Raw genomic sequence first — 24950 nt, forward strand, 5'->3', positions numbered from 1 at the left:
GGAAAACAGTATGGAAGTTCCTCAAAAAACTAAAAATAGGAATATCATATGAGCCAGCAATCTCACTACTGGGTATACTAAGTCTGTCTGGAAAGTATCCGGCCACGTAATATGAAAAATAGAGACATTTATTGAAGAAGATACAAGATACAAGAAACACTGTACATAGGACAATGACATCTCAGTCCCCTTCAAAATAGGCACCTTGGGACCTCACACAGTTCTCCCAGAGTCTCTTAACCTAACCCGTACATGTTCAACATTCTCAGGTATTCTGCCCGTTGCAGGCCTTCCAGAACGTGGATCACTTTCAACAGATTCCCGACCATCTGGTTATATTAACAATGGCTGACTACTTTCCAGACAGACCTCGTATATCCAAAGGAAATGAAATCAGAGATATGTACACTCCCATGTTCAGTGCAACATTATTCACAACAGCCAACATATGGAATCAACCTAAGTGTACATCAACAATGAATGGATAAAGAAAATGTGGTATGCTATGACATACTATTTAGCTATAATAAAAAACAAAATTCTGTCCTTTGTGGCATCATAGATGAGCTTGGAGGACACTATGTCAAAAGTGAAACATGGCAGGCACAGAAAGACAAATACCACATGGTCTCACATGTAGAGTGAATGTAAAAAAGTTGAACTCATAGAAACAGTAAAATGGTGTTTGCAGGGAGGAGGGAAATGTTCAGAGGACACAAAATTTCAGTTAGGAGGAATAAGTTCAATACATCTGTTGTAGATCATGGTACCTATAACAACAATATAACATATATTTGAAAATTGCTGAGAGATTTTAAATGTTCTCACTACAAAAAATAAGTACGTGAGTTAATGCATATGTTAAATAGCTTGATTTAGCCATTCTACTATAAATACATATAACATCATGTTGTATACCACAAATACTTACAATTTTTACTTGTCAATTAAAATTTAAAAATTCTTAACATTTTAAAATGAAAATCAATTGGCCCTACATGTCCAGGTCTATTTCTGGTCTTTTTATTCTGCAGCATTTACCTATGTATCTATATTTACATCAATTGGTACTGTCTTGACTACTATAGCTTTATAATAAGTCTTGAAATCAGCTAGTTTCTCTCTGATGTTGCTCTTTTTCAAAGTTTTTTGTTTTGTGGCTATTCTAGGTGTTCTGTATTTTAACATAAACTTCAAATTTTGCTCACTGATTTCTATAGTAAGATTTTTGGGACAAAACCAATAATCAATGGTATAACAAGTGCCATGGTAGGGTAATAAGGTATACAGTAGAACCACACAAAGGAAAAAATAGATAAATTTCTCAAAAGTGGGGGGTGGGAGTAGGAGGTACATATACATAGGACTTAGTATTTGGGCATATTTAAAAACTAAGCAAATGAGTCATTTTCTTAATCTTGGATTCTGCAAGGCCACAGGGCTCAGGTGAGTCAACAGGTGCTTATCAGCAGGCTGTCTAAGGGCTTCTTCCAGCTACCCTTTCCTCTTTCTCCCTCTTGTGACTGCCTCCCTTTTCCACAAGGTGAGGTTTCCTCAAACAACAATTTAGGATCCATAATACTCTCTGGCACTACAAACATTTAATGGGTTAATTTATGTTTTAATAAAAACCTTAATTTAATGTATTATTTTGCCTCCTCTTCAAAGGAGGAAAATGAAGGTATTAATATACAGTCAGGGGGTAGTTTTTTTTTTAAATACAGCTTTGAAATTAAATTGACCTAGATTCCAATCCCAGTTTCGCCACTTGTTAACTGTATAATCTTGGACTTAATTCAGTAACTTAATTTGGTTCTTCATGTGTGTAATGGAGACAAGGTTATGGGATCTTCAGCATAATCTAATAATACTTAAAAGGGTAGATTCTTTAAAAAAATAAAAGCTAGTCTTCTTTTTTTTCTTACTAGTTTTCTCTTATTTCTAATCAAATTTAACCTTTGTCTGTTCTAGCAGGATAAAGTGAAAGGAAGGAGGAAAAGATTAGTCAAAGGAAATATTTTCCTTGGTTTTCAAGTTGAAATATTGAAGGAAGGAATAAACACATCTTTTCTCTACAGCAAAGAACTTCGTTTGAGGCAGAGTGGTACAGAATGAACATGGGTTCTGGGTTTGAATACTATTAATTTCAATTTTACTATCTTAGATAAGTTACCATCTCTACGAATAAGTTTCTACTTCTGTAATAAAAGCCAATAATACTTCCCTTATCTATCTGACAGTTACTGAGACATCTCACAGGGGAAAAGGGAGAAGGAAATAGTGTATTTCTAGAAAGACAATAAATTAACACAACCTTTTTGAAAAGCAATTTAAAAATACGTATCGGGAGCATTAGTGATGTTCCTGATCTTGGATTCAGGCATTTCACTTCTATGATTTCAAACTAAAGAAACAATAATAAAGACATAAAAGGCTATGTATTCAAAGACGTTTATCACAGCATTACTTAAAATCACAAAAACAAAGTAAATGTTAACAAAAGAGAGATTTGGTTATGTAAACAGTGATATGAAATCGACCATTTCAAGTTTTGATTATGAAGACCTCAGCATCAAAATAGACACTTCTGACAACATTAAGTGAAAAAAACATGTATTATAGCTATAAAAAAAAGGTGGGAGGTTGAGGGAAGGCTGCAAAGACATCATAACCCCAAGTGCTAAACAGAGGGTTATAGTAGTAAGTTTTACAGTGAGTAAAAGGTTTACTTTTTCCCTCTGGTTCCACATTTCCTTTAATGCGTTGATATTTTTACAATAAAAATAATAAACAAAGAGTTTCCCTTTTGTGGCATGGTTCTGAACACAGAATATTCAACAAAAAAAGATGAGCATTCATTCACTTTCAAACACTATGGGAAGCTACTACATCCACCCAGGCACAGAATGAAATTCAGACTTGATAAGTTTTTGTCTTCATTCATTTATCCATTCTAATCTGGGCATTTACAACACGCCAGGACAGTTTTAGACACTGGGACTACAGCTGTGAACAAAACGAAGTCCTTGCTCCCAAATTGTTTTTATCCTACGGATCTTAATTTCAGCAGTTATGTCTCCAGAATACTTCTAAACCTATCAGCCTACTCAAGGCAAAAAACTGCTTCAAAGTTCTTTTTCCTTGGAAGGTAAGGGTTCTTTACAGCTTAAAAAGTACCTCATGTGGTTAATTCAGGGCACGACAACAGTCCTTCTTCAAAGCTTAGGCAATAACATCACCTCCTCTCTATAAAGTGCTTCACAGGTTAAAGCAGGTTTTCCTACATAGTCATTCATTTTTAAAGCGAACTAATACAGTGGGTATGTACGTTCTTTGGTTTTCCATGAACACCCTCTGAGTTCGTTCAGGACTCCCAAGGGTTGGGGCTCAGAAAACCAGAAGGGCAGCTCCACCTGAGAAACCAACTCACTTGGACAAGTGTTTCCGCGCAGAAGGACCACGCCAGGGCGGACCTCGCAAACCTTCTTGACGGGACACCCCGGGTAATTACCGCATCATTCAGTGACCCTGAGTAAACAGACTCCAGGAATTTCACAACTTCTCACCGTCGAAACACAACAGAGCCCCAGGGTATAACTCCGTCCGCTCCTTTTTTATAAAAGTTACAAACTAAATACCAGCGGCGTTCCCCACAGAAGATGAACTGTAGGGCCGCAATCGCGCTGAGCTCGCCAAGAGCCAACTAACCCCGAGGTCTCCGACTCCGGCCAGGGTCGGAGGGTCCGGTAAAAGGACGGGGGGCAGAGAGAGGCCCACGGAGAAGCCGGCTCCGCACTCCGAGGCCCGGGCCCGGGCCAGCCCGAAGCGTCCAGCCGCCCGGTCACGGGCATGGCGGCCACCCGGGAGAGAGAAGCCAAGGCCACAAGACCAGGGCCGGTGACAGGTTTATTGCTCTCGGTGAGCAACTTGGGTTTCTCGTCACCCTCCCACCCCCGGCTCTACGCGCGCATCCCTCCTTCGCCCGTTCGTGTACCTGACACACTGCGGCGCGGAATCCCGCGTAGTCCGAGCGCTCCCCAACCTGCAGCGTCCGGTCACCGAGCTCGGACTCCTTCTCGCGCCGGTCAAATAAGTACACTGTCCTGGAGCCGACACCTCCGCCATCGTCCCCTGTCCCCTCAGAGGGCCCGCCGGGCCCGCCGCCGCCCGCCGCTGCCATATTGGGGGAAAAGAGAAAAGACAGCGGCGCCGGCCGCCGCCGCGCTCAAGGCAAAGGTGCGGGCTCCAGGCAGCGCCTTCAGCTCCAGCCCCCGAGGCGGCTCGAGGCCTCGGCCGGCGCAAGACAGCTCCTCCCCCGCGGCGGCGGCGGCAGAGGCGGCGGCGGCACGGGAGCTGCAGGCGCGATGATCACCCGGGAACCGATTCAAACGCGATCCTGTCCGTGCACCACGTCACTTCCGCGGCCCGCCACTACCGAAGAAAAGGGACGCGCGGCGCGCTCCTCACAGGGCCCGGGCCCTGCGACCGCCGCCGCCCACGCGTGCCTCACAGCGCGAACGGAGACCAGGACGGTCGCCCGGAGTGTGGCGCAGGAGGAAGAAGGGTGGCGGGCGGCGGGGGGGTTGGGGGCGGGGCGAATCCAGCAGGCCGCGCGGGCCGGGGCGGGGCTTCGCCGCCGGCGCCCAGGGCCCGCCCCTTTCGCGCTAGTGAAATTGGAGGGAAGCGTGGTCCTTCCTGCGCCCTACGTGGAGTCCCCAAAAGCCGAAGCGGGGGGGCGTCCCAGAGGACTGTGCTTCCCCGAATCGCCGTGATCCCGACCGAGCCTGCTCGGCGTCGAGCTCTCCGTGCTGCGCCGGTGCCCTCCGCGGCTGGGTCGCGTGGAGGCGGCGGCGGGAAGCGTCGGGCCCGCGAGCTTCGCAGGGTGGAACGTGCCTCGAAGCGAGCACGTGGGCCCCCTCGCGGAGAAACCTGGCGCCGCGTAAAAGCCTCATTTCGTAGTAGTTCTGGGTGGGTTCGGGTGTGGGCCGCCGAAACAAAGCTGGTCCGTGAGACTCGACAGTCTGGGACGTCACCGCGATTTACCCCCCCTCCCCGCCACGCCCCGGGGACCTCAGTGTGTCCTGGAGCGCAGGTGGCGTCCTGGGCACTGGGGTGTCGCAAGCGCCTCAATTTTCCCACTACACGCGCCTCGCCGTCGCCACATTGCTATTAACTTGTGAAAGAGAATAACACCCATGCCAGAGGTATTAGGGTTAAATTAGATGTTCGCAAAATTCTTAATACATAGTGCATTTTCAGTAAAAGCCTTTATCATCATTATTGGGGGGGAGTACATTTCATTAACTATCCTGATGGTGGGTGTATAGTGCCAGTAAACAACAAATAAAATGTCATTGTCGGAGGACTCTCCAATTATTAAAAATAGCGAATATTTCGTACTGGAGAGTGATATGTGAATTCAGGAAGCCCAAGGTAGCACACTGGGGGATTTTTCAAATCTCCAAACAAAAGTTTGGAGAATATTTAGTGTGTTGTCTGTTTTACAAGATTTGCCAAAACCTCCATGGTTAGTTATATGGGCAGACTAACGTTAAGTGTATTTTAGAAACCTAGATTTGCTTGTTGTTATCAAGACGTTCCAGGATCGTTGGGAGTGTGTGTATAATTGGCTAGACATAAGATATTACAGATAGAACACACAATTGAAACAAAAGTGTGAAGGCATGTGTTTGGGAAACAAAAAGTACTGCTGGAAATGGGGAGAATGGAGCAGCAGATGGTGGAAGATAAAATTGAAAGGAGGTAAGTTGTGACCAAATGCCATTCATGTCCCTTAAGGGCGAGGTGGAAAAAGAGGAGAGACAAAAGTAACCCCCAACTCCCATGGAATTTCTTTGAAGTCTCCTGTTTTATTTACTATTCAAATTCATGTGAACGGTTCATTGTATGTATATAGCGGTGTTTAAGTTAAATGACTCAAGAAAAACACAAATTGTTTTTCTAATTCTTAGTTAATGGGTAAGATGAATTGCCTTTCTACTTCAAATTGGGATAGAGCCAGAGGTTCTTTATCAGGGTAATTTCTCATTTCTCTATAATAAAAAATTATACAATGACATGGATAAAACAGACATCATATCTTTAGAAGAGATTTGAGCATAATCTCTAAAAGAAGAGAAAAAAAATGCTGCCTGAGAAAGGTACTGCAATATTATGGTCAACTGTCGGTGGAAACATTGATGTGTATCTTCCCATTGAGAGGTCAAGTCCGAATATTTCTTAGATGGCAGTATGGCAGTCTGAAACAGTCTAGGAACCGTTTGCCAGTCACTTTTGCTCTCAGAAACTCTTCAAAAAAACTTTTTCAGTGAAAAAAATTGATTTGTTCTTTATTTAATTTTCATCACAAGTAAATAAAGTGTGAGCTTGAAATGACCTAGTTCCCCAATTAGTTCTCTTTAATTGACTCATAATTTTTATTTTCATCAGCTGTCTTAGCATGTAGAGTAAAATATTTAAGTGTCCCTGTGTCAGTTATCTATTGCTACATAACTTTCCCCAAAACTTAGTGACCCCTAGCACAGCTCCTCATTCCCATCCTTCGTGGTCATTGCTCAGCCTTGAGGCTGGCAGGACTTGAGATGCCACAGACCAGACCAGGAGCAGCTCAGAGGTGGTGAATAATAGCTCTTCAAGTCTGCAAACTACAGTCATCCCTCAGTATCCTCAAGAGATTGGTTCCAGGACCCCTGTGGATACCAAAATCCAAGAATTCACAAGTCCTTTATGTAAAATGTGTGGTATTTGCTTATAACCTACACACATCCTCCCGTATATTTTAAATCATCTCTAAATTATTAATAAAACCTAATACAATGTATATACTATGGAAATACTTGTTATACTCTATTGTTTTTTCATTTGTATTGTTTTTATGTTGTATTGTTATTTTTATTGTGTTTTTAGAAATATTTTCTGGCCAGGTGCGGTGGCTCATGCCTTCAATTCCAGCACTTTGGGAAGCTGAGACACGAAGATTGCTTGAGGCCAGGAGTTCAAGACCAGCCTGGGCAACATAGCAAGACGCTGTCTCTACAAAAAATTTTAAAATATATATTTCCTATCCTTGGTTGATTGAATCTGAGCATGCAGAACTCAAGGATATGGAGGGCCGACTGTACGTTGCAAAAAATGTGAAGGAAACAGAATGGAAAGAGTGAAAAAGCTGAAAAGTCAGAGCCTGAGGATTTCGTGGTGGAAAAAGTACTAAATGGAGGTGCCATGAATGGGAAGGACAGTGCTTCCTGAAGTGGAAGGGATTTACCAATGCTGATGGTAGTTAAGAACCTGAATAAAATTTAGATTGTCCTGAGTTTATTGAACCATTTCTTAATCTTCGAAAAGCTGTAAATAAAAAGGTAGTACAAAAAAGAAAATCTATCTGACTGTGAATCTCATGACAGCAACTCAAAGAGATGCTGCTGAGAAACAAAGCGCTGCCAGAGGTTTCGATCTCAAACAAAGGCTTGGTGCCACAGACAACAGTGGAGAATTAATGTTTCTAATGGGATGGAAAGATTCACATGAGGCCAACGTGGTGCTGGCAGAGAGTGTTCTCAAATTGCAATTGCTTTTTATGAAGAGAGCCTAACTTCGCATTCGTGTCCAGAAGATGAAGAAGCTCAAAAACTGTTACACTGCTGTATCTAACCTAGGTCTTGATTTTCTTATTTATTGGTGGGAAGAACAACCACATTCTAATGAAGATTGATATGTTTGTTTTGAAGTAATATTGAGGGAGTTGTTGGGTTTTGTTTGGTTTTTGTTTTGAGGTTTTTGGGTTTTTGTTTTTTTTTTGCATCACTAGCAGTGGTTACTTTGAACGAATAAATTAAAACTTTCTGTAGTTGCTTCATTTATCAAAAAAGAACATTTGCTACTGTGGTATATTATTTCCTCTGCATTAGAGAACAGCATTTATAAATGTTGAGGAAAATTTCCATAGTCATTACTCAATCATAACTGCGTTTAACCTATAACGGCTAAGGCTTTTCTGGGTTTTAGTTGATTTGGTTTTGTGTGTATACATAAATACATATATACATGGTGGTCGCTGTGGTTTTGTTTTTGTTTTTTACATTAACCAAAACAAAATGGCATTTCACAACCATGGGTGAAGTCCATATTATTTTTGGGCTGCCATGATTCTAAGCAGTCCAAGAAATAGATCACCTCAAGTTAAATTGAAAATTTTCCTGAAGCCATAACTTTCAAGCTAAATAGATGGTTCTGTAATTAATTGAGCAGCTTAAATATAACGTAAGCGATTTAAATCAGATAATTTAAAGCAGCCAAGGCTGGGCACAGTGGCTCACACCTGTAATCCTAGCACTCTGGGAGGCTGAGGCAGAAGGATTGCTTGAGCTCAGGAGTTCAAGACCAGCCTGAGCAAGCATAAGATTCTGTCTCTACTAAAAACAGAAAAATTAGCCTGGCATGGTGGCACACGCCTGTAGTCCCAGCTACTTGGGAGGCTGAGGCAGGAGGATGTCTTGAGCCCAGGAGTTTGAGGTTGCAGTGAGCTATGATGATGCCACTGCACTCTACCCGAGATTGAGCATCTTTTTTCAAATGTTTCTTTCCTCATTGTGTTTCCTCTTCTATGCAATGCCTGTTCGTGGTCTAAGCCTGTTTTTTTGATGAAATTATTTGACTTTTCTTATTGATTTTTAAAGTTCTCTACATACTGTGGTTATTTAAATTTTGTTGGTTTTGCCTTTTTAACATCTTTTCCCAGCTGATGACTTGTAGTTTCCCTTTCTTCATGAGATCTCTTAATGAATAGGAGTTCTTGATCTTAATATGATTGAATTTGTCAAATTATTTTTATTATGGTTTGTGCTTTTTGGTCTCTTTGTAAGAATTCCTCTACCACTCAGGCATTCTCAAATTTTATTCTTTTTATTTTATTTTACTTTATTTATTTATTTATGTATTTATTTATTTAAGTTAAGGTCTTGCTCTGTTGCCTGGGCTAAAGTGCAGTGGCATCATCATAGCTCACAGCAATCTCAAACTCCTGGGCTCAAACGATCTTCCTGCCTCAGCCTCCCAAGTAGCTGGGACTATGGGCGCATGACACCACGCTCAAATTTTATTCTTAAAGTTTAAAATTAAAAAAAAACCTTAAGTCCTTAATTTGTGTGAATTTGATTATTATGTATGATACTAAAAGGGAATCCAACTTCATTTGTTTTCAAATTGAGCATCATTTACTGAATAGTCTATCTTTTTCCCGTTACAGCATGTGTAACTTTTGTCACATACCAAGTTTCCATAAATGTCTGCTTTTGTTCCTGAGTTTTCTAGTCTGTTCTATTGGTTAATTTTTTTCCTCTTTGCTAATATTGCACCACTTTAATTACTCTAGCTTTATTATGTTTTGATGTGCAGTGGCAACCGCCTCACCTTATTCTTCGTCAAGAGTGTCATGTAGTTGGTTTAGTTTGGTTTTGTTTTCATGCCATTGCTGGCCTGAAGGCATGTAATTGGTTTTTAAGTATCACTTCAAGAGTGATAATTTCCTCCTCTTTTTGCTCTATGTTTTCTCACATAAGAGACACTTGGGATTGTGGTTAACTGTGTTTTCACAGTGGTAAATCCCATAGTTCAGTAAAGAACTGAGTACATCATAAGCTTTTTAAATTGACTGATATTGCTTTCTACCAAACACTTAGTTGCGGTTGGAAAGCTGCTATTTGTTTCTACATCAAGCTCATTATCAGATCCCACAACCCTTGGTATTTTTGTATTGTTTGTAATTACCCTGTGCATTCTGATTCAGTTACAGCACTAATAGCCCAGGTCTCCTGACAACATGGAAGGGCCAAATTTTTAAATCACTCGCTGCTTATATAAAATTTTCTCCTTCTTGGGTTTTAATGGCTTTCACCCAACTGAACTAAATGAGAAAATGTAATTCTGTTAATTTTGCTTGCATATGTACTCACATGTGGCAAAATTTTCAAGAGAAATAAAATTGGAAACTTCTTCCCCAGGCACAAATCCTAAAAGAAAAATTAACCCTCTGGACTAGAATAATGTATGGCTTTATCCTATGACTTCCTCACCCCTTCAAATTCCAAATTGAGAAGCATGGTTCTTGGCAGTCAGAAGCAATAGAAAAATTTTGTAAGTGTGTGTGGCATGATAAGATCTGTCCTAAAAATAAAACTCTGGCAAGAATGTAAAGGAGAGACACCATTTTGTATACACTTTAGTTAGATGATAAAGTGGGTTATTAAAGATCTGTCATTATTCATTCAGCAAATACTTATTGTATAGAAATTGAGATTACAATCAAAGTCCCTGTCTTCATGATGTTCACATTTATAGGAGGAGATAGAGACAATTCAACAATTATACAGAATGTCAGGTAGGGATCAACATACTGTGGGGAAAAATAAAGAATGTGGAGTGCTCGAGGCTAGAGGGTCACGCTTTTATGTAGGGTCGGAGAAGATCTCTCCATGAGGTGACATCTCAGCAGAAAGCTGAAGGAAGTGAAGGAGCAAGTTGGGAAATGATCAAGCGTTCCTGGCAGAGGGGAAAACAAGTGCAAAGATCCTGAGTTTTGGCAGGATGGCGTTTTGATGGAGAGTCATGGAGAATGAGCTCAGAGAGATCAGTGAGGGAGAGAAGGGATGACAGAAAGGGAAGATAATGCAGGGCCTCGTAGGTCATGGTGATAACTTTGGCATTCACCCTGAATGAAATGGGAAGTGTTGGTGAACTTGGAGCAGAGGTGTGAAATGGTCTGACAAATTTTTTAAGAGAACTACTCTGACTGCTCTGTTGAAGTTAGACCATTAGGGGCCAAAGGCTAGAAGCCAGCAGACCAGTCAGGAAGCTGATCAATAACCCAGGCAAAAGATAGGGCTTGAACCAGGCTGGGAGTGGGCCAGCTGAGGAGAAGACATCATCTTCTGGATACACTCTGAAGGTCTGAAGGTGAAAATGACAGATGTGGTAATGGATCACATGTGAGGTATGTGAAAAAGAGAGTAGTTAAGCAAATCTCCAACATGTGTGGCTCCTGGGCAAGTGTTGTGCACACTTGCATATTTTTGGCTGCCCATGATCTCAACCCCGGCCTATGTTTGGGGAATTCCCCATTATAATTCTAAGGGTCAGACAGAGTACACTTCCCGCTGATGGTGTGGCTGAAACGCCAGACACTCCTTCCAGGCTTTCCTGCAGCTGAGAAGTGTGCATGTCACCAGGGCTCAGCCAATCAGAGATTAATGGGGCAGCCATGGCGGTATCCACTTTGTAGAGGCAACAGGAGCACCTATACACAGGGTGGAATGGTGTCAGCTGTGCAAGGGGCAGGTGGCAGTGGTGTCCTCATGGAACCAGTTCGTGATTTTAGCTTCTGGCTCTGTAGCTTTTAAGTTGTATTGGCCAACCTCCCCGCAAAGCCACAAGCTACCCAATTTGCTAGCCATAAATACTGTTTCTGCTTTAAAAAGAGCCAGAGGTGGTTTCTTTTCCTTGCAACTAGGAACGCTGTTTCATCTCCTAAGGACTGATATTTCTACGGCGAATGTTGTCATGATAATAACTGTCATTCATAGAGTGAGGCACTTATTTCAACGAATTCTGCTAGATAGATATTCCTCTATTAGAAGTGCAGACACTGAGACATAAAGAACAAATTTCTTGCCCAAGTTCATATGGCTTGGGTAATTGACAGACCTTGGATTAAAATCCAAATTTATTTGGTCCCAAAGTCTGAGAACTATAGATAAGCTCATTTGAGATTCACGTAATATTATGAACTGAAGCCATTTTTTCCATTAATTCAGTTCTCTATGACTTCTATGTATATTCACAACAAATATTCAACTTTCCTTGAAATCCTCTAAAACTATATATGGGACTTAGTGCTGAAATATTAAGATGTGTCATTGTTTTGAAAAATGATCATAGTCTGGTAAAAGCCGTAAGTCAAATTCAAAATAAATTCTCTTATTTGTTAGTATGGTTTGGGATTTGGGCAAAATTAGTTAACTGCTTTTTCTGAGTTTCAGTTTTAATAGACCTTATTTTCGTCAGTTGGAATTTGGAGGCAAAGTACTATATTGGTAAATACATTGAACTCTTCCACAGATGGTATCTGTTACCAGAGACCTTAAGTACTGTGGCTGGTTGAAACATACACCTTTTTGGTGCCATTTTAAATAATTAAACAGCTGTAATTTCCTAAAATGCAAGGATGGTGGGTTTTAATATTTGAAACTCACTGCTGGAAAATAATGTGATGCTTGCCAGTAAGAGATGTGGTTAAAAAGAAATGAAACTGGGCCGGGTGCAGTGGCTCACACCTGTAATCCTAGCACTCTGGGAGGCTGAGGTGGGCGGATTGTTTGAGCTCAGGAGTTCGAGACCAGCCTGAGCGAGAGCGAGACCCCCGTCTCTACTAAAAAAATAGAAAGAAATTATCTGGACAACTAAAAAATATATAGAAAAAATTAGCCGGGCATGGTGGCACATGCCTGTAGTCCCAGCTACTCGGGAGGCTGAGGCAGTAGGATTGCTTGAGCCCAGGAGTTTGAGGTTGCTGTGAGCTAGGCTAATGCCACAGCATTCATTCTAGCCGGGGCAGCAGAGTGAGACTCTGTCTAAAAAAAAAAAAAAAAAAAGAAATGAAACTGATTATTATTAGAAAAGAAACTGTGGTTCGTGAGCCTCGAGAAGAAGCCCTCAGAGGAGGGACACGACACATTATAATGATTTTATTTGCACAGCATGAAAGAGGCAACATGATGTTAGGGACCAGAAAACTGAGCTAGGAGTAAGGACCTGTGCTCCTGAGTGCCAAATCTAGCTTGTATATGTGTAATGTAAATTGTATATAATAGACATAGTTTTTATTTTTCAGTTAATAATAAGGAAAGCAAAAAGAAAATATCATAAATATAAAATATATTTTAAGTTAAAAAAATTAAAAAATTAAAAATAGAAGATGTTATGGCTGTATTATGGACAGATGTGAAAGACTTTTAGGAGGTGGAATCAACAGACCCCAGATGAGAAACTGAGGAGAAGTAGGAGTCAAGGGTATCTCCCAAGATTTAGGTTTAGGCCACTGGATAGGTGATGAAGCTTTCACTGAGTTGGGGAGAGGAGGACATGCAAGTGATTTTACTGCAATGGAAGGGATTCCAGAGAGCACATTACACAGGGCAGGAGGAAAGTACCAAAGAAAGACTCAAAAGACTGCCGGATTTAGAAGAGAAAGGAGATTCTCATCACAAAAAACAAAAAGGAGGTGAGGAAATGCATATATTAATTAGCTTGATGTAGCCACCCTACCATGTATACATATTTTGAAACACGATGTTGTACACCATAAATATATAAATTTTTATCTGTCAATTAAAAAATATATTTTTAAAAAGACCTACTCTCAAAATTTAAAAAATTAAAAATAAAAAGAAAGAGAAACTTTATTTGCCATCAGTGCAAAATTGTCAGCCTTCTTTCTCAAGAAGCCAGAAAGACTTGCTTACTGAATTCAAAACACAAGTATTTAAAGGGAGAGAAAAGCAAAATTATCAGAGTACCTAGTTTACATCAGCCTGTTGATGGCAGAACAAAAGCAACTTACTTACACGACTCTCATATGTGCAAAGTCGGTATAGCGAAAAGTCAGCGATAATGTTTAGAGAATCCAGGTGCACTAGAAGTTTTCGGGGGGTTGTTATTTTGGAGACAGGATATTTGACATACAGTGACCCTAGCAGTTTCAGTTTTTCTAAGAGTGCACAGTGTGTTTTTGTTGTTGTTGCTCCTAACTATGGTATATGATGTGCTCAAGCATACTGGAAGCAGAACAAAGCATCAGTTTTGCTTCTACAGGAGAGCAGTAATGGAATAGGCACAGGGAGGGAGAGGAAGGAGGTGGGAAGGGTGGACTGACTATACGTAGGTGTAGAGTTGGGTGGCTGTGGCACACACATGCAGCAAGGAGCAATCGTAAACTGTTATTAGACCCTTGTCAGCCCTGTGTCGTCGCTTGGGTGTCAGACGCCTCGTAACTCCACACAGTAGTTCCAAACTGATTCAGGCTCCCAGTGCAACGTTGGTGAGGAGTCTTTTCTGTCTTGGAGAAGGTAGAACTGAAAACCCAAGGGAGATCCTACTCAAATGGTTGCAGAGAGGGATTGTTTAGCTCCCAGAAGATCACCTTCTTAAGCATTTAACAGCAGCTCGACTTCGAAGCCTCAGGCTTCATCTGAAGTTACTAGCTCCTCTAATATCAATCAAACTAAAGGCTCCACAACTGGCAAGAGAGGGAGAATTTACATGCAGGCTCTGTTAAACTTTGAAGCCCCAATCTTCCACTTGGGATTTTGTTCTGTTGCTGTCACCACCAGCTCTGTTTCGTAGACTCTATCACCTTTTATGAACACAAATCCCTCCTTAATTCCTGGCAGCACAGTTGAGACCCTGCTGGAGTGTTCAGACTATAGCATGCACAAAAATAATCTGCGACGTGTGTGTTTAAAGTACAGATTCCCAGGTTCCATACCCAGATATTTTGAATCAGTCAAGTATAGGACTGGGAATTTATATTTTTAACAACTTCCGTGTGATTCTAATGGAGATAGTCAAAACACCACAATTTGAGCAGCATTGAACCTAAAGGGACAAAAAGGGTGATGAATATAGAAAAGAATACACAGACGCCAATCTGAAAAGGCTGTATTCTGAATGATTCCAACCATAGGGACATTTTAGAAAAGGCAAAACTTACAGAGACAGTAAAAAGGTCAGTGGTTGTGGGGTGGGGAGGAGGATGAAGAGGCAGAGCACTGAGGATTTTTAGGGCAGTGAAAGGGCTCTGTATGATACGATAATGGTGGATACAACTCATTATATTAATACATTTGTCCAAACCCACAGAATGTACAACACCAGGAGTGAACCCTAACTACACACTTTGGGTGATTATGATGTGTCCGTGTGGGTTCATCAGTTATAACAAATGGGCCACCCTGACGGGCTAGGTTGATAACAGGGGTGCTATACATGAGGAGGGCAAACGGGTATATGGGAACACTCTGGACCTTCCTATCAACTTTGCTGTGAACCTAAAACTGCTCTAAAAACATAGTCATATTTTTAAAAACAGAATATATAGATCGTCTGATTTACAAAATATATCTGACTCACTTGCAGTTTATAGCCCTTGCCAGGAGATCATCTTCCCCTAACAATGTGTGACGCCCTCAAACGCATCCGATTTATTTCAAATACAGTCCCAAGACAGAGCCCAGACACAAATGGAAGTTTCCCCTACAGACTAGGTTTCCATCTTACCTAAGTTTCACTTTCTCATAAGAGAATTAATCTCTTCCCCAAAACTGTGTATTCCTCATCCTTCCCTTACAGAGCAGTTGGCCTGCTATAGAGTTAGAATGAAACCTCCCCACGAGAGTTACACAGACAATATAGCACATAGGTCATTTAGTTACTCATAACCACATAAACTATGAAAAATAAGGATGGCTTTTATTTTCCACATTCTTAAAAAGTCTGGGTTTTTTTTTTTTTTTTTTTTTTTTTTTTTAGTTCTAAATACCCTCATCAATAGTTAATTCAGATTGATCTCTGCCAAGCCCAGGTCAGTTCCTCCAGCTTGAAGTTAACATGACTACTACAATTCTCCCCCTGCTGACCTGTGGGACTTACCTCCTAATGCTTCTGAAATGTGGTCTAGAAGAGAAGTACTTCTCCAAAAAAAACAATAAGTTTGCAGAGAAAAAAACTACTTAAATCACACTGAATATGCCGCATGAAGAGAACCAAGCCTCCCCATCCTCAATCACACCTATAGGGAACGTAGACTTTTTCAAGAAAGTTAGTCGGAACAAAATACGCACAAATACCCTGTTTTCATGTTTTTGTACTTCAGTTTTATAGTAGATGTTTCCTGCTTCTACAGCTGTGGGGTGTGTCCCTCCTCCTGTTCCTGTGATCTAAAACCTAAAAAAAGGCTTCTTAAAAAAGAATAAAGACATAGAACAGAGTCACAAGTGCATGCATATGTGTGTGTGTGTGTGTGTGTGTGTGTGTGTGTGTGCGCGCGCGTGCGCACACACACACGCACGTGCACACCAATTTACAGGGTCCCGTTGGATACTTTAGATTCTTAGATCCATGTTATCTCAACCTTTTCCATTTTAGAGAATGTATTTGCCTTACATGGGCAAAACTAAGTCTGTCCAACCCTGTTGCTTTTTCAGAACAAAAGGAAATTTATGCTAAATAGTGTATTGTCTCCAAGTTTGCTGGCCTAAGAGAAAAATTGCTTGTAACTCAAAGCCAAATTCCTCAAGGTGTTTTAGCTCAAAGCCAACCACAACAGGAAGGGGAAGTACATGATATCTTATACTCAGTGTAATTTTGTTGTTCTCTCTCCATGTACCTTGTCTGTCACAACTCTCTAAATCTTCCAGTGGGGTAGGGCATCCATGGAAGTGCAGGAAACTTCTGAGATATCCAGCTTCTGAATATCTGAGGTAGGGCTCACCTTGGATATTTCCACAACTGCTGATCAGCCTCCTGTCTCCACACAAGTCAAAGTCCCTATTTCCCTCTGCTCTAGTTGAATTTTTCATGGAGTGTTCCTCTAGAAGCACAAGTCTACTGAGCTTTTTCTACGGCCTTCTAGTCAGACAAATCACTTTCTCCATGAGGGACCCTTAACTCTAATCAGGACTTGAAAAACTCTGCTAGCAGTCAGGCCACGATAAACAATGTTTTTAGCTGGGTACAATGGCTCCTGTCTGTAATCCCAGCACTTTGGGAGGCCAAGGTGGAAGGATCACTTGAGGCCAAGAGTTCGAGACCACCCTGGGCAATATAGAGAGACCCCGTCTCTACAAAAAAATGAAACAAAATTAGCCATGTGTGGTGGCACATGCCTGTAGTCCCAGCTACTTGGGAGGCGAAGGCAGGAGGATTGCTTGAGCTCAGGAGTTCGGGGCTGCGGTGAGCTATGATTACACCACTGCACTCCAGCCTGGATGACAGAGTGAGAAAAAAATCCCCAAAACAAAAAACCTCAGTGTTTTCTACAGGACATAGACAAGGCCAACAGAAAAATGTTTCTAACTAAACATGATTAAGGCAATACTGCAGTTGCAACAAACAACTAACAATCCCTTCTTAGAATCAACCAAAGACAAGCGCAAACTCTCTAATAAGCCCCTCCACTCGCCCTGCGCCGTCTGAGTCATCTCATGACCAGTTCCTCCTCACCACAGCAAGGTCAGTAAGCCCAACTTCTTTTCTATCGGTAAGGCCTGTGGTCTTCTTTTTGGTTAGTGGGCTTTAACTGGCTTCTGTTAGCTCTGGGTGGCTTCTTCAATTCTCGGAGTGACTGTCTCATAGAACTGGAATCTCCTAACTCTCCCTTGCCCTAAAATCCACATTTTCCCCCTTAACTTGATGGAACTCTCCAAGTTTCCTTTCTTTGCCCCAGGATAGAGATTTCCTTAAGGAAAGACTCTGGGAAGCTCTGCTCAGTCCCCCAGTACCCAGTTACTCGCCTTTTCTCCACCCACAGATTGAGAGCACCCACCACAAGGCGATTTGGGATGATTTGCGGTCTGGCATCTCCTGCTGCTCACCACCTTCCGCAGGGGGTTCCTGCTGGATGTGTCAGAGCCGGTTCCGCCTTCCCCCCCTCTGTACAGCCAACGCAGTTTCTAGGCCGACTCGATTCCCCGTCTTTTCTTCCTCTCCTGAAAATGGACAATTTCAGGTAACAAACTGTCTCACTTCTCCTCATCCCTCTTCCAAGCTGTGAGACGTGAGGGTGCAGGTGTGAGAGCAGATCTGGAATCCCTTTTCCAGAGTCTAAGTAACTTGACCATTAGTCTCTTGGTTCCTAGAAAACCAATTCCCTCAAATAGACGTACTCTCATCCGCCCTACTCCAAAGCGGTCAGATACCAAGGGAATCACTCTTACAACCATTCTGTTTCTCTCCCAGCGTCTTAGTGGAGTTTTGCAATCTCCATCTTTGTGAGCGAAGTACTTAAGCACCTTCTCTTAAGTGCCTGGGTAACTAACTTATTCTCTATTTTATAGAGAATAGATACTCTTTTCTGAGGCTGAAAGATAAGGAGGGAGTAGTTTTCCCCCCCACTCCACCCCTCTGTGAGGACACTGCTCTGCTTTGCATACTCTTTGTGACATACTACCCAAAAAGTTTCCCAAGGTGGACCTATTTCTGCAAGCGAACAGACTGGCTTCTTCAGCACTGACGTCTTTCTCCTTCCTCCGGAGTGGCAAGAGCTGTCAGTGGAGAGCAACACATTACCCCACCCTCCACAAAGGAGCTGTCACCTCCCTTTCATAGGCAAACAACTCAGGGGCCTTCCCCATTTATGTGTTAACTCTGTTAGTGTCTGGCGGGTGGAGTTTCCTGCTTTAGAACTGTTATCTTTCTCCCCTTCAGGCACTGGAAGGTCTGCAAAGGATTAACTCTACTCTACTCATAACCCTCTTACAGAATGTTGGTGGCACTTGTCCTCCACTCACTCAGTAGGTTGTTATGAGTCACTTTACATCCCAAATGTAACCACATTCCCCCTGCTCCACCACACCACACCCTTGCTTAGCGTACCAACCCCTGGCAACCTCACTGACCAAAATTTCATGTAGTTTACAGTTCTTTTGCTCCAGTCATGTTACTATTTTGCACAATTCTTAGCTCCTTGGAGAATTGCTTGACTTCCTGGAGTACCTTGCTAAATTGCTTCACAAACTCCTGTCTTCAGAACCTCCTTTATTGATTTCAAGTTGTTCCCCTGGGAGATCTCTCTTTCTCCTACTGAATGTCCTACTGAATGGTTTGACTCCAAGTGACACCACACAAAGAAAAATATGACAGATATCCATGAAATAATGATATGATAGTTAAGAATTGAGGCTCTGAAGTCAGATTGCCTAAAGTCAGATTTTGCCATTTACTAGAGAACTTTGCCATTTACTGTGAGAACTTGGTAAAGTTATTGAATCTGTTTCTCAGTCTCTCAGTGATCAAGCAGATAAAAAATAGGCTGGGCACAGTGGCTCACACTTATAATCCCAGCAATTTGGGAGGCCAAGGTAGGAAGATCTCTTGAGGCCAGGGGTTCAACACCAACCTGGGTAACATAGTGAGACCCTGTCTTTACAAAAAATTACAAAATTAGCACATGCCTGTCCAAGGTGGGAGGCTGAGGTGGGAGGATCCCCGGAGCCCAGGAGTTTGAGGTTACTGTGAACTATGGTTGGGCCACTGCACTCCAGCCTGGGTGACAGAATGATGGTCTCTTAAAAAAAAAGTAAATTACAGAAGATCTTAGAAATTAATAAAATAGATCTGATTGATAATACATCAATTTATATATCCTAAAAATAGAATATACTTTCGTTTCAATTGCCCATGGACACCCACAGAAAACTATTAGGCCCCTCCATGGTTCTCAGGGGCATTTCTTCCTGAGGGAACACAAGAGTGAGGTTAGTGGGAAGATCGCAGCCTCTGTTGCTGCGGTTGATCTTGGGGCCACAGCTGGTACTCATCCTCTCCCTCCTCCACTATTCACTGGAAATTCCCTTCACGCTCAAATGTCACCTGGGCTTACCTAGTGCTGCGACTCAAATTCTCATACGTAAAGGGTCTGGATACACGATAGTCCTACCCTTCTTAGTTTGGGGTTGGTGCATATGTCTGTTCATAGTTACAGTGGGGCAAGGGCATAGCAGGAGGTGCTCAACTGGATCTCCTGGTTCTGCCACCGTTGTATAAAAGCATCTCCAGCTCCTTGCTGAGCAAGGTCATTTGTCCCCGCATCGGTGGTGGCCCCTTTACTCTCCTGCTGTTCCCTGAGCACAAGGAGTCCAAAGTGTCCTGGTGGCCGCTGTAACCAGTATAGATCAATGGTACTCTTGCTGTGTCTCTTGGCAAGAATGTGTTCACTTTGGTAACAGGACCTTGAATCCTGCAGAGGTTTGGGGGTGGGAAGTACAAAATCCCCAGTGGATCATTGGCAGTGATGCTAAGTGGAGCAACTCTTGGTTCCACTCCTCGATTCCCATTCCCATGTATCCTTCCTGCTGGGGACACAGCTCCATACAGAGGTCTCTGATTTAATAAATGTGTTGCATCCTATGGGATGATATCCCATTGCTTCAGAGAGTTTCCTCCAAGGTATCATTTCAGTTGCACCTTTGGAGATCTGTTCCAGCATTCTAGAGGGCCAGTATGTGACGTGATGAGTGGATCCCATGTCATGGGTTCACTCCTATATTTCTTTCGCTGATCAGATCCTATGTGTGTGGAATTCCCTATCTGTGGTTCAGGCATTCCGTGAGCCTTAGATAATGGTGAGGGTTGAGCCTCCACAGGCAGAAAAGGCAAACCGTTACCCAGAATAGGGATCTATCCTAGTGAGGATGAAGTTCTGGTCCTTCTAGAGTGAAAGAGGCCTCATGTAGTCAACTTGCCACCAAGCAGCCAGTTGGTGTCCTCAAGGGATGGTGCTGGATCAGAGGCTCAGTGTTGGTCTCTCTTGCTGACAAGAGGGACATCCAGAAGTAGCAGTAACCAGATCCGCTTCGGAAAGGGGGAGTCCTTGCCAGTGGGCCTACACATATCTTCTGTCCCTGAGAGCATGGCCGCTCCCGCCAGGTGCCCATCACACCACCCACTTCTGCCCAACTTCAACTGGTTGAGCGATTTTGTCAGTGCCTCTTCCATTGTAGATGTTTTCTGGTGGGTGTTAACATGTGACACAAAAATCTTCACACTGTGTCCCCAATCCCACGTGTTCATCCGCATGGCTCTACCACAGATAATTTTGTCTTCTATCTTTCAGTCAGTCCTTTGCCTTCTAGGCCCCTGGCTAAAGGCCAAGCCATTGGCTACTGCTCAGGAATCTGTATGGCTTTTCATCTCACTGAGACACAAACACACATAGCCTAGGCCTACACAGGGGCAGGGTCATCAATGTCACTATCTCCCACCTCCACATCTTGTCCCGCTGGAAGGTCTTCCGGGCAATGACAGGTCTTCCGAGCTGTCATCTCCTATGATAACAATACCTTTTTTGGAATACCTCTTGAAGGACCTGCCTAAGGTTGTTTTACAGTTAACTTTTTTAAAAACTATAAGTTGAAGGAATACACTCTTAAAATAACGACAAAAAGTACAGTATACAGCCTGAGCAAGAGCGAGATCCCATCTCTTCAAAAAATAGAAAAATTAGCTGAGCGTGGTGCACCTGTAATTCCAGCTACTCAGGAAGCTGAGGCAGGAGGATCCCTTGAGCCCAGGAGTTCGAGGCTGCAGTGAGCTATGACTGAACCACTGCACTACAGCCTGGGCTACAGAGCAAGACCCTGTCTCAAAAAAAAAAAGTATAGTATAGTAAACACCTAAACCAGTAACATAGTCATTTACTACCATTATCAGGTATTATGTATTGTACTTAATTGTATGTGCTATACTTTTATATGGCTGGCAGTGCAGTAGCTTTGTTCACACCAGCATCATCACAAACATGTGATTAATGTGTTGTGCTACAAAGTCACCATAGCTAAGACCTCAGTAGATGATAGGAATTTTTCAGCTTCTTTATAATCTCATGGGACCCCTGTCCTTAGATTTACTCCTAGGGACACTATCTCTCTTAACTACCTCCACAACTTCCTTTAGGTTAAGCCTCCTGTACGGCTCCTCTGGCCTTGCCCATCTTCGTGGGCTGCCTCTTGGCCTTTGCTACTTCGGGGCTCTGTGGTCCCCATGGATGTTGATGAGCTCAGCTCTGCGCTTGCCTCTCACCACCATCCCAGCCTGCAGAGGACCCACCACTGAACTTCCTAGAGATGCGGCCGTCCCTCTCCCCAGGACATGCCCTATGGCCTTAATAGATTGGGTGTCCTCAGGGCCTCCTGTGGAACATACTCCTCTGGGAGGGGGTCTCTGGCCTTACATAATAGATGCATTCCAGCATGCTCACCTCCCTCTGCCTTTCCATTTCTTCCTCTACTCTCTGGCAGGGAAACGCAGTCATTTCCATGTCACTGAGCGTTAGCTATCATTTTACACATGCTGCTGAGAGCCACCTCAGCAGCGAGTTGCCCCATCACCTGGGGCCCCTGCCGTATTCTGAAAAGGTGCCCCCAAGCCAGTGAATTCTTGCTTGTTGGGCATTATGCTCTGGTCCTCATGATCAAGTACTTGTGTGGTGTTGGATTAGAACTGAAGATATCCTTATGCACTCCTGGTTTAATAGATATATAGATGTGTGTATGTACATGCATACTTATATTTTCCAGCTCTGTTCTTGCAGAGGGCCTGAGAGCAGGGGCACCTTAGGAGCAATGAGCACACATATGCCCAGATTTGGATTCTAAACATTATTACCCACTAAAAGGACCTAGGGATCACTGGAGAATTGGCTAATTCTAGGCGTGGAGCAGAAACATGATAGGATGGTCCTGGAACATCTTATTGTACTAGAAAGTGAACAAATGCTCAAAGAATGGTAGAGAAATGTCAAAAAAGGACACAGGAGCCAGCCTGAAGGGGCTCCCACGGGCCAATATGGGTTATTTATTTATTTATTCATTAGAGACAGGGTCTTGCTTTGTCACCCAGTGGCTTGATCATAGCTCACTATAACCCTGACTTCCTGGGCTCAAGTGATTTTCCCACCTCAGCCTCCCAAGTAGGTGGGAATACAGGCACCCACCATATTCAGCTAATTTTTAAATTTTTTTGTAAAAATGGGGCCTTCCTATGCTGTCCAGGCTGAAATCTGGGATAATTTAAGGATAAAAATAAATAATGATAGTTAAAGATTACAAAAAAGCAAAAAGAAAATTACAACCCACTGATTAAAAGAAGAATCCATGGGTCCATACTGACATAAATGAGTAAATGATGGAGAAGAGAAAGTTCTCACAGTAGAATGTCAACTAGCAAGAATGATGGAAAGAAGATAGAAATTTAAAAATAATTTTTTTGCAACCATCATAGTAATAATCCATTCAAGAGACACAGATGTGAAAGCTTGATGAGAAATATGTTTACATAGTCCCAAAGTATTCTCCCCACACGATACTTATTAATTACAAAGGTGAAAACATTAATCTTGCAGACACCACCAAAATCAAGTGACTAAAGTTAACAATATCATGTACCTTCTGATGTGATGTACTGAAAAGGTTGTAACATCACTTTTGTATATATCCTATCTAATCATGAGATGCATTAGGCAAAAATTGAGGGACAGTCTAGGAATTATTCTTAAAAAATGCCATCGTCATGAAAGTCAAAGTCAGAGTGAGAACTCTTCCAGTGTAAAGTAGATTAAATAGATTTGAAAACTAAATGCAATGTGTAATCCTGGTTTGGATCCTAGACCAACAGCAACGGAAAAAAAAAAAAACCCTAATAAAGAACATTTTGGGACAATTGTCAAAATTTGAGTAGATTAGGCAATAATGTACCAGTATTAATTTCCTGCTTTTGATAATTTACTCTGGTTATGTAAGAGATTGACATCGTTTTTAGGAAATATACGCTGAATACACACATATTTAGAGGTAAAGGGGTATCATGTCTGCAACTCACAAATGAGTCAAGATAAATAAATAGGAAGGGTGGAGGAGACAATGATACATATATGTAGTGAAATATTAGCTAGTAATTTGTGTGAAGGGGGCTATTTGAATTATTCTTGCAACCTTTTTTAAAGTCAAATTGTTTCAAAATTAAAAATCAAATAAAATTTTTAAAACATTTTCATAGAGAGGTGTTTAAGTTTTAAAATAATAACATCGAAAGCAAGGAAAAACAACAAAGAGATCAAAACAACTGGGGAAAGACTGATTTAATCAAACATAGGCTCAAACATAAGACGAACAATAAAAAATAGAGACAATTGGTGTTCCTCAAGGGAATTGGAACTGTGATAACTACTCAATGATAAAAAGATGGAACTAGAGGAAGTTACATGAAGGCAGATTTCATTCGAATAGAAGATAGAACTTTCTGACAAGCAGTGTGCTAAGACATTAAATGCTTTTAAGTAATGAGCAATTTGGAAGCAGCCCTATTGCTGGAAGCATTCAGGCAAGGGCTAGGTAACCATCTACATGCCTTGGGAAGTATTCCTCATTGATTGGGAAGTTGAACTTTATGGTATCTAAAGCTTTTTCTGACTCTAGCATTTGTACCTGGAATATATCTCCCACTGATGGTGTTAGTTCTGAAGTATAAGCATATCCTGAGGAACTCAGAAGAAACCTTGTAGAGTGAGGTAAAACATGTTAAGAGAAAAGTGCCCTCCAACTACACGTTTCTCAAACATGGCTTAAGTTGTACTTAGGTTGTCACTTCGGTTGAACTTGGTAGGATTTTTCTGTGTCATTTCTAACTTCACTATTAAATTAAGGATACTATTTAACTAGTGATGACTTTTTCAAGTACTGCATCTCAAATTTTAATGTACATATGAACAACTTGGGAATCTTTTTAAAATGCACACTTGCATTCTGATTTTGATTTGGTAGCCAAAACTATAAAACTTACAGAATAAAACAGGTGAAAATCATAGTGATATTGGCAAAGTTTTCTTGGGTTTGGAAAAGATTTAATACTACACAAAATATAAAAGAAAAAAGCAATAAATTGGATTTCATTAAAAACTTTAGAGTCCTGATGGCTGAAAAAAATAAAATGAAAAACTTTTGCTCTTCAAAAGACACAATTAAGAAAATGAAAAGGCAAGCCACAATAAAAGAAAGGATTGAAAAGGGCCATAAGGAAACTTTTGATGCTGATAAATATATCCATTAACTTGATTTTGATGGTGGTTTTATGGATATATATGTCAAAACTTATGAAAACTTTAAATA

At 41.8% G+C, this 24950-nt stretch overlaps 1 protein-coding gene across 1 annotated transcript in view; it reads right to left on the reverse strand.

Annotated features, from left to right (window-relative positions):
• Window positions 1-4180, reverse strand: part of SMCHD1 (structural maintenance of chromosomes flexible hinge domain containing 1) — a 175263-nt gene extending 171083 nt beyond the window's left edge. The window contains exon 1 of the mRNA XM_012652077.1: window positions 3964-4180. Within this exon, the coding sequence (XP_012507531.1) occupies window positions 3964-4180 (217 nt within the window). The remainder of the gene's footprint in view (window positions 1-3963) is intronic.
• Window positions 4181-24950: the final 20770 nt, after the last annotated feature.

Source organism: Propithecus coquereli, unplaced genomic scaffold (assembly GCF_000956105.1).
Source record: "Propithecus coquereli isolate 6110/MARCELLA unplaced genomic scaffold, Pcoq_1.0 Scaffold38, whole genome shotgun sequence".
Lineage (NCBI taxonomy): Eukaryota > Metazoa > Chordata > Mammalia > Primates > Indriidae > Propithecus > Propithecus coquereli.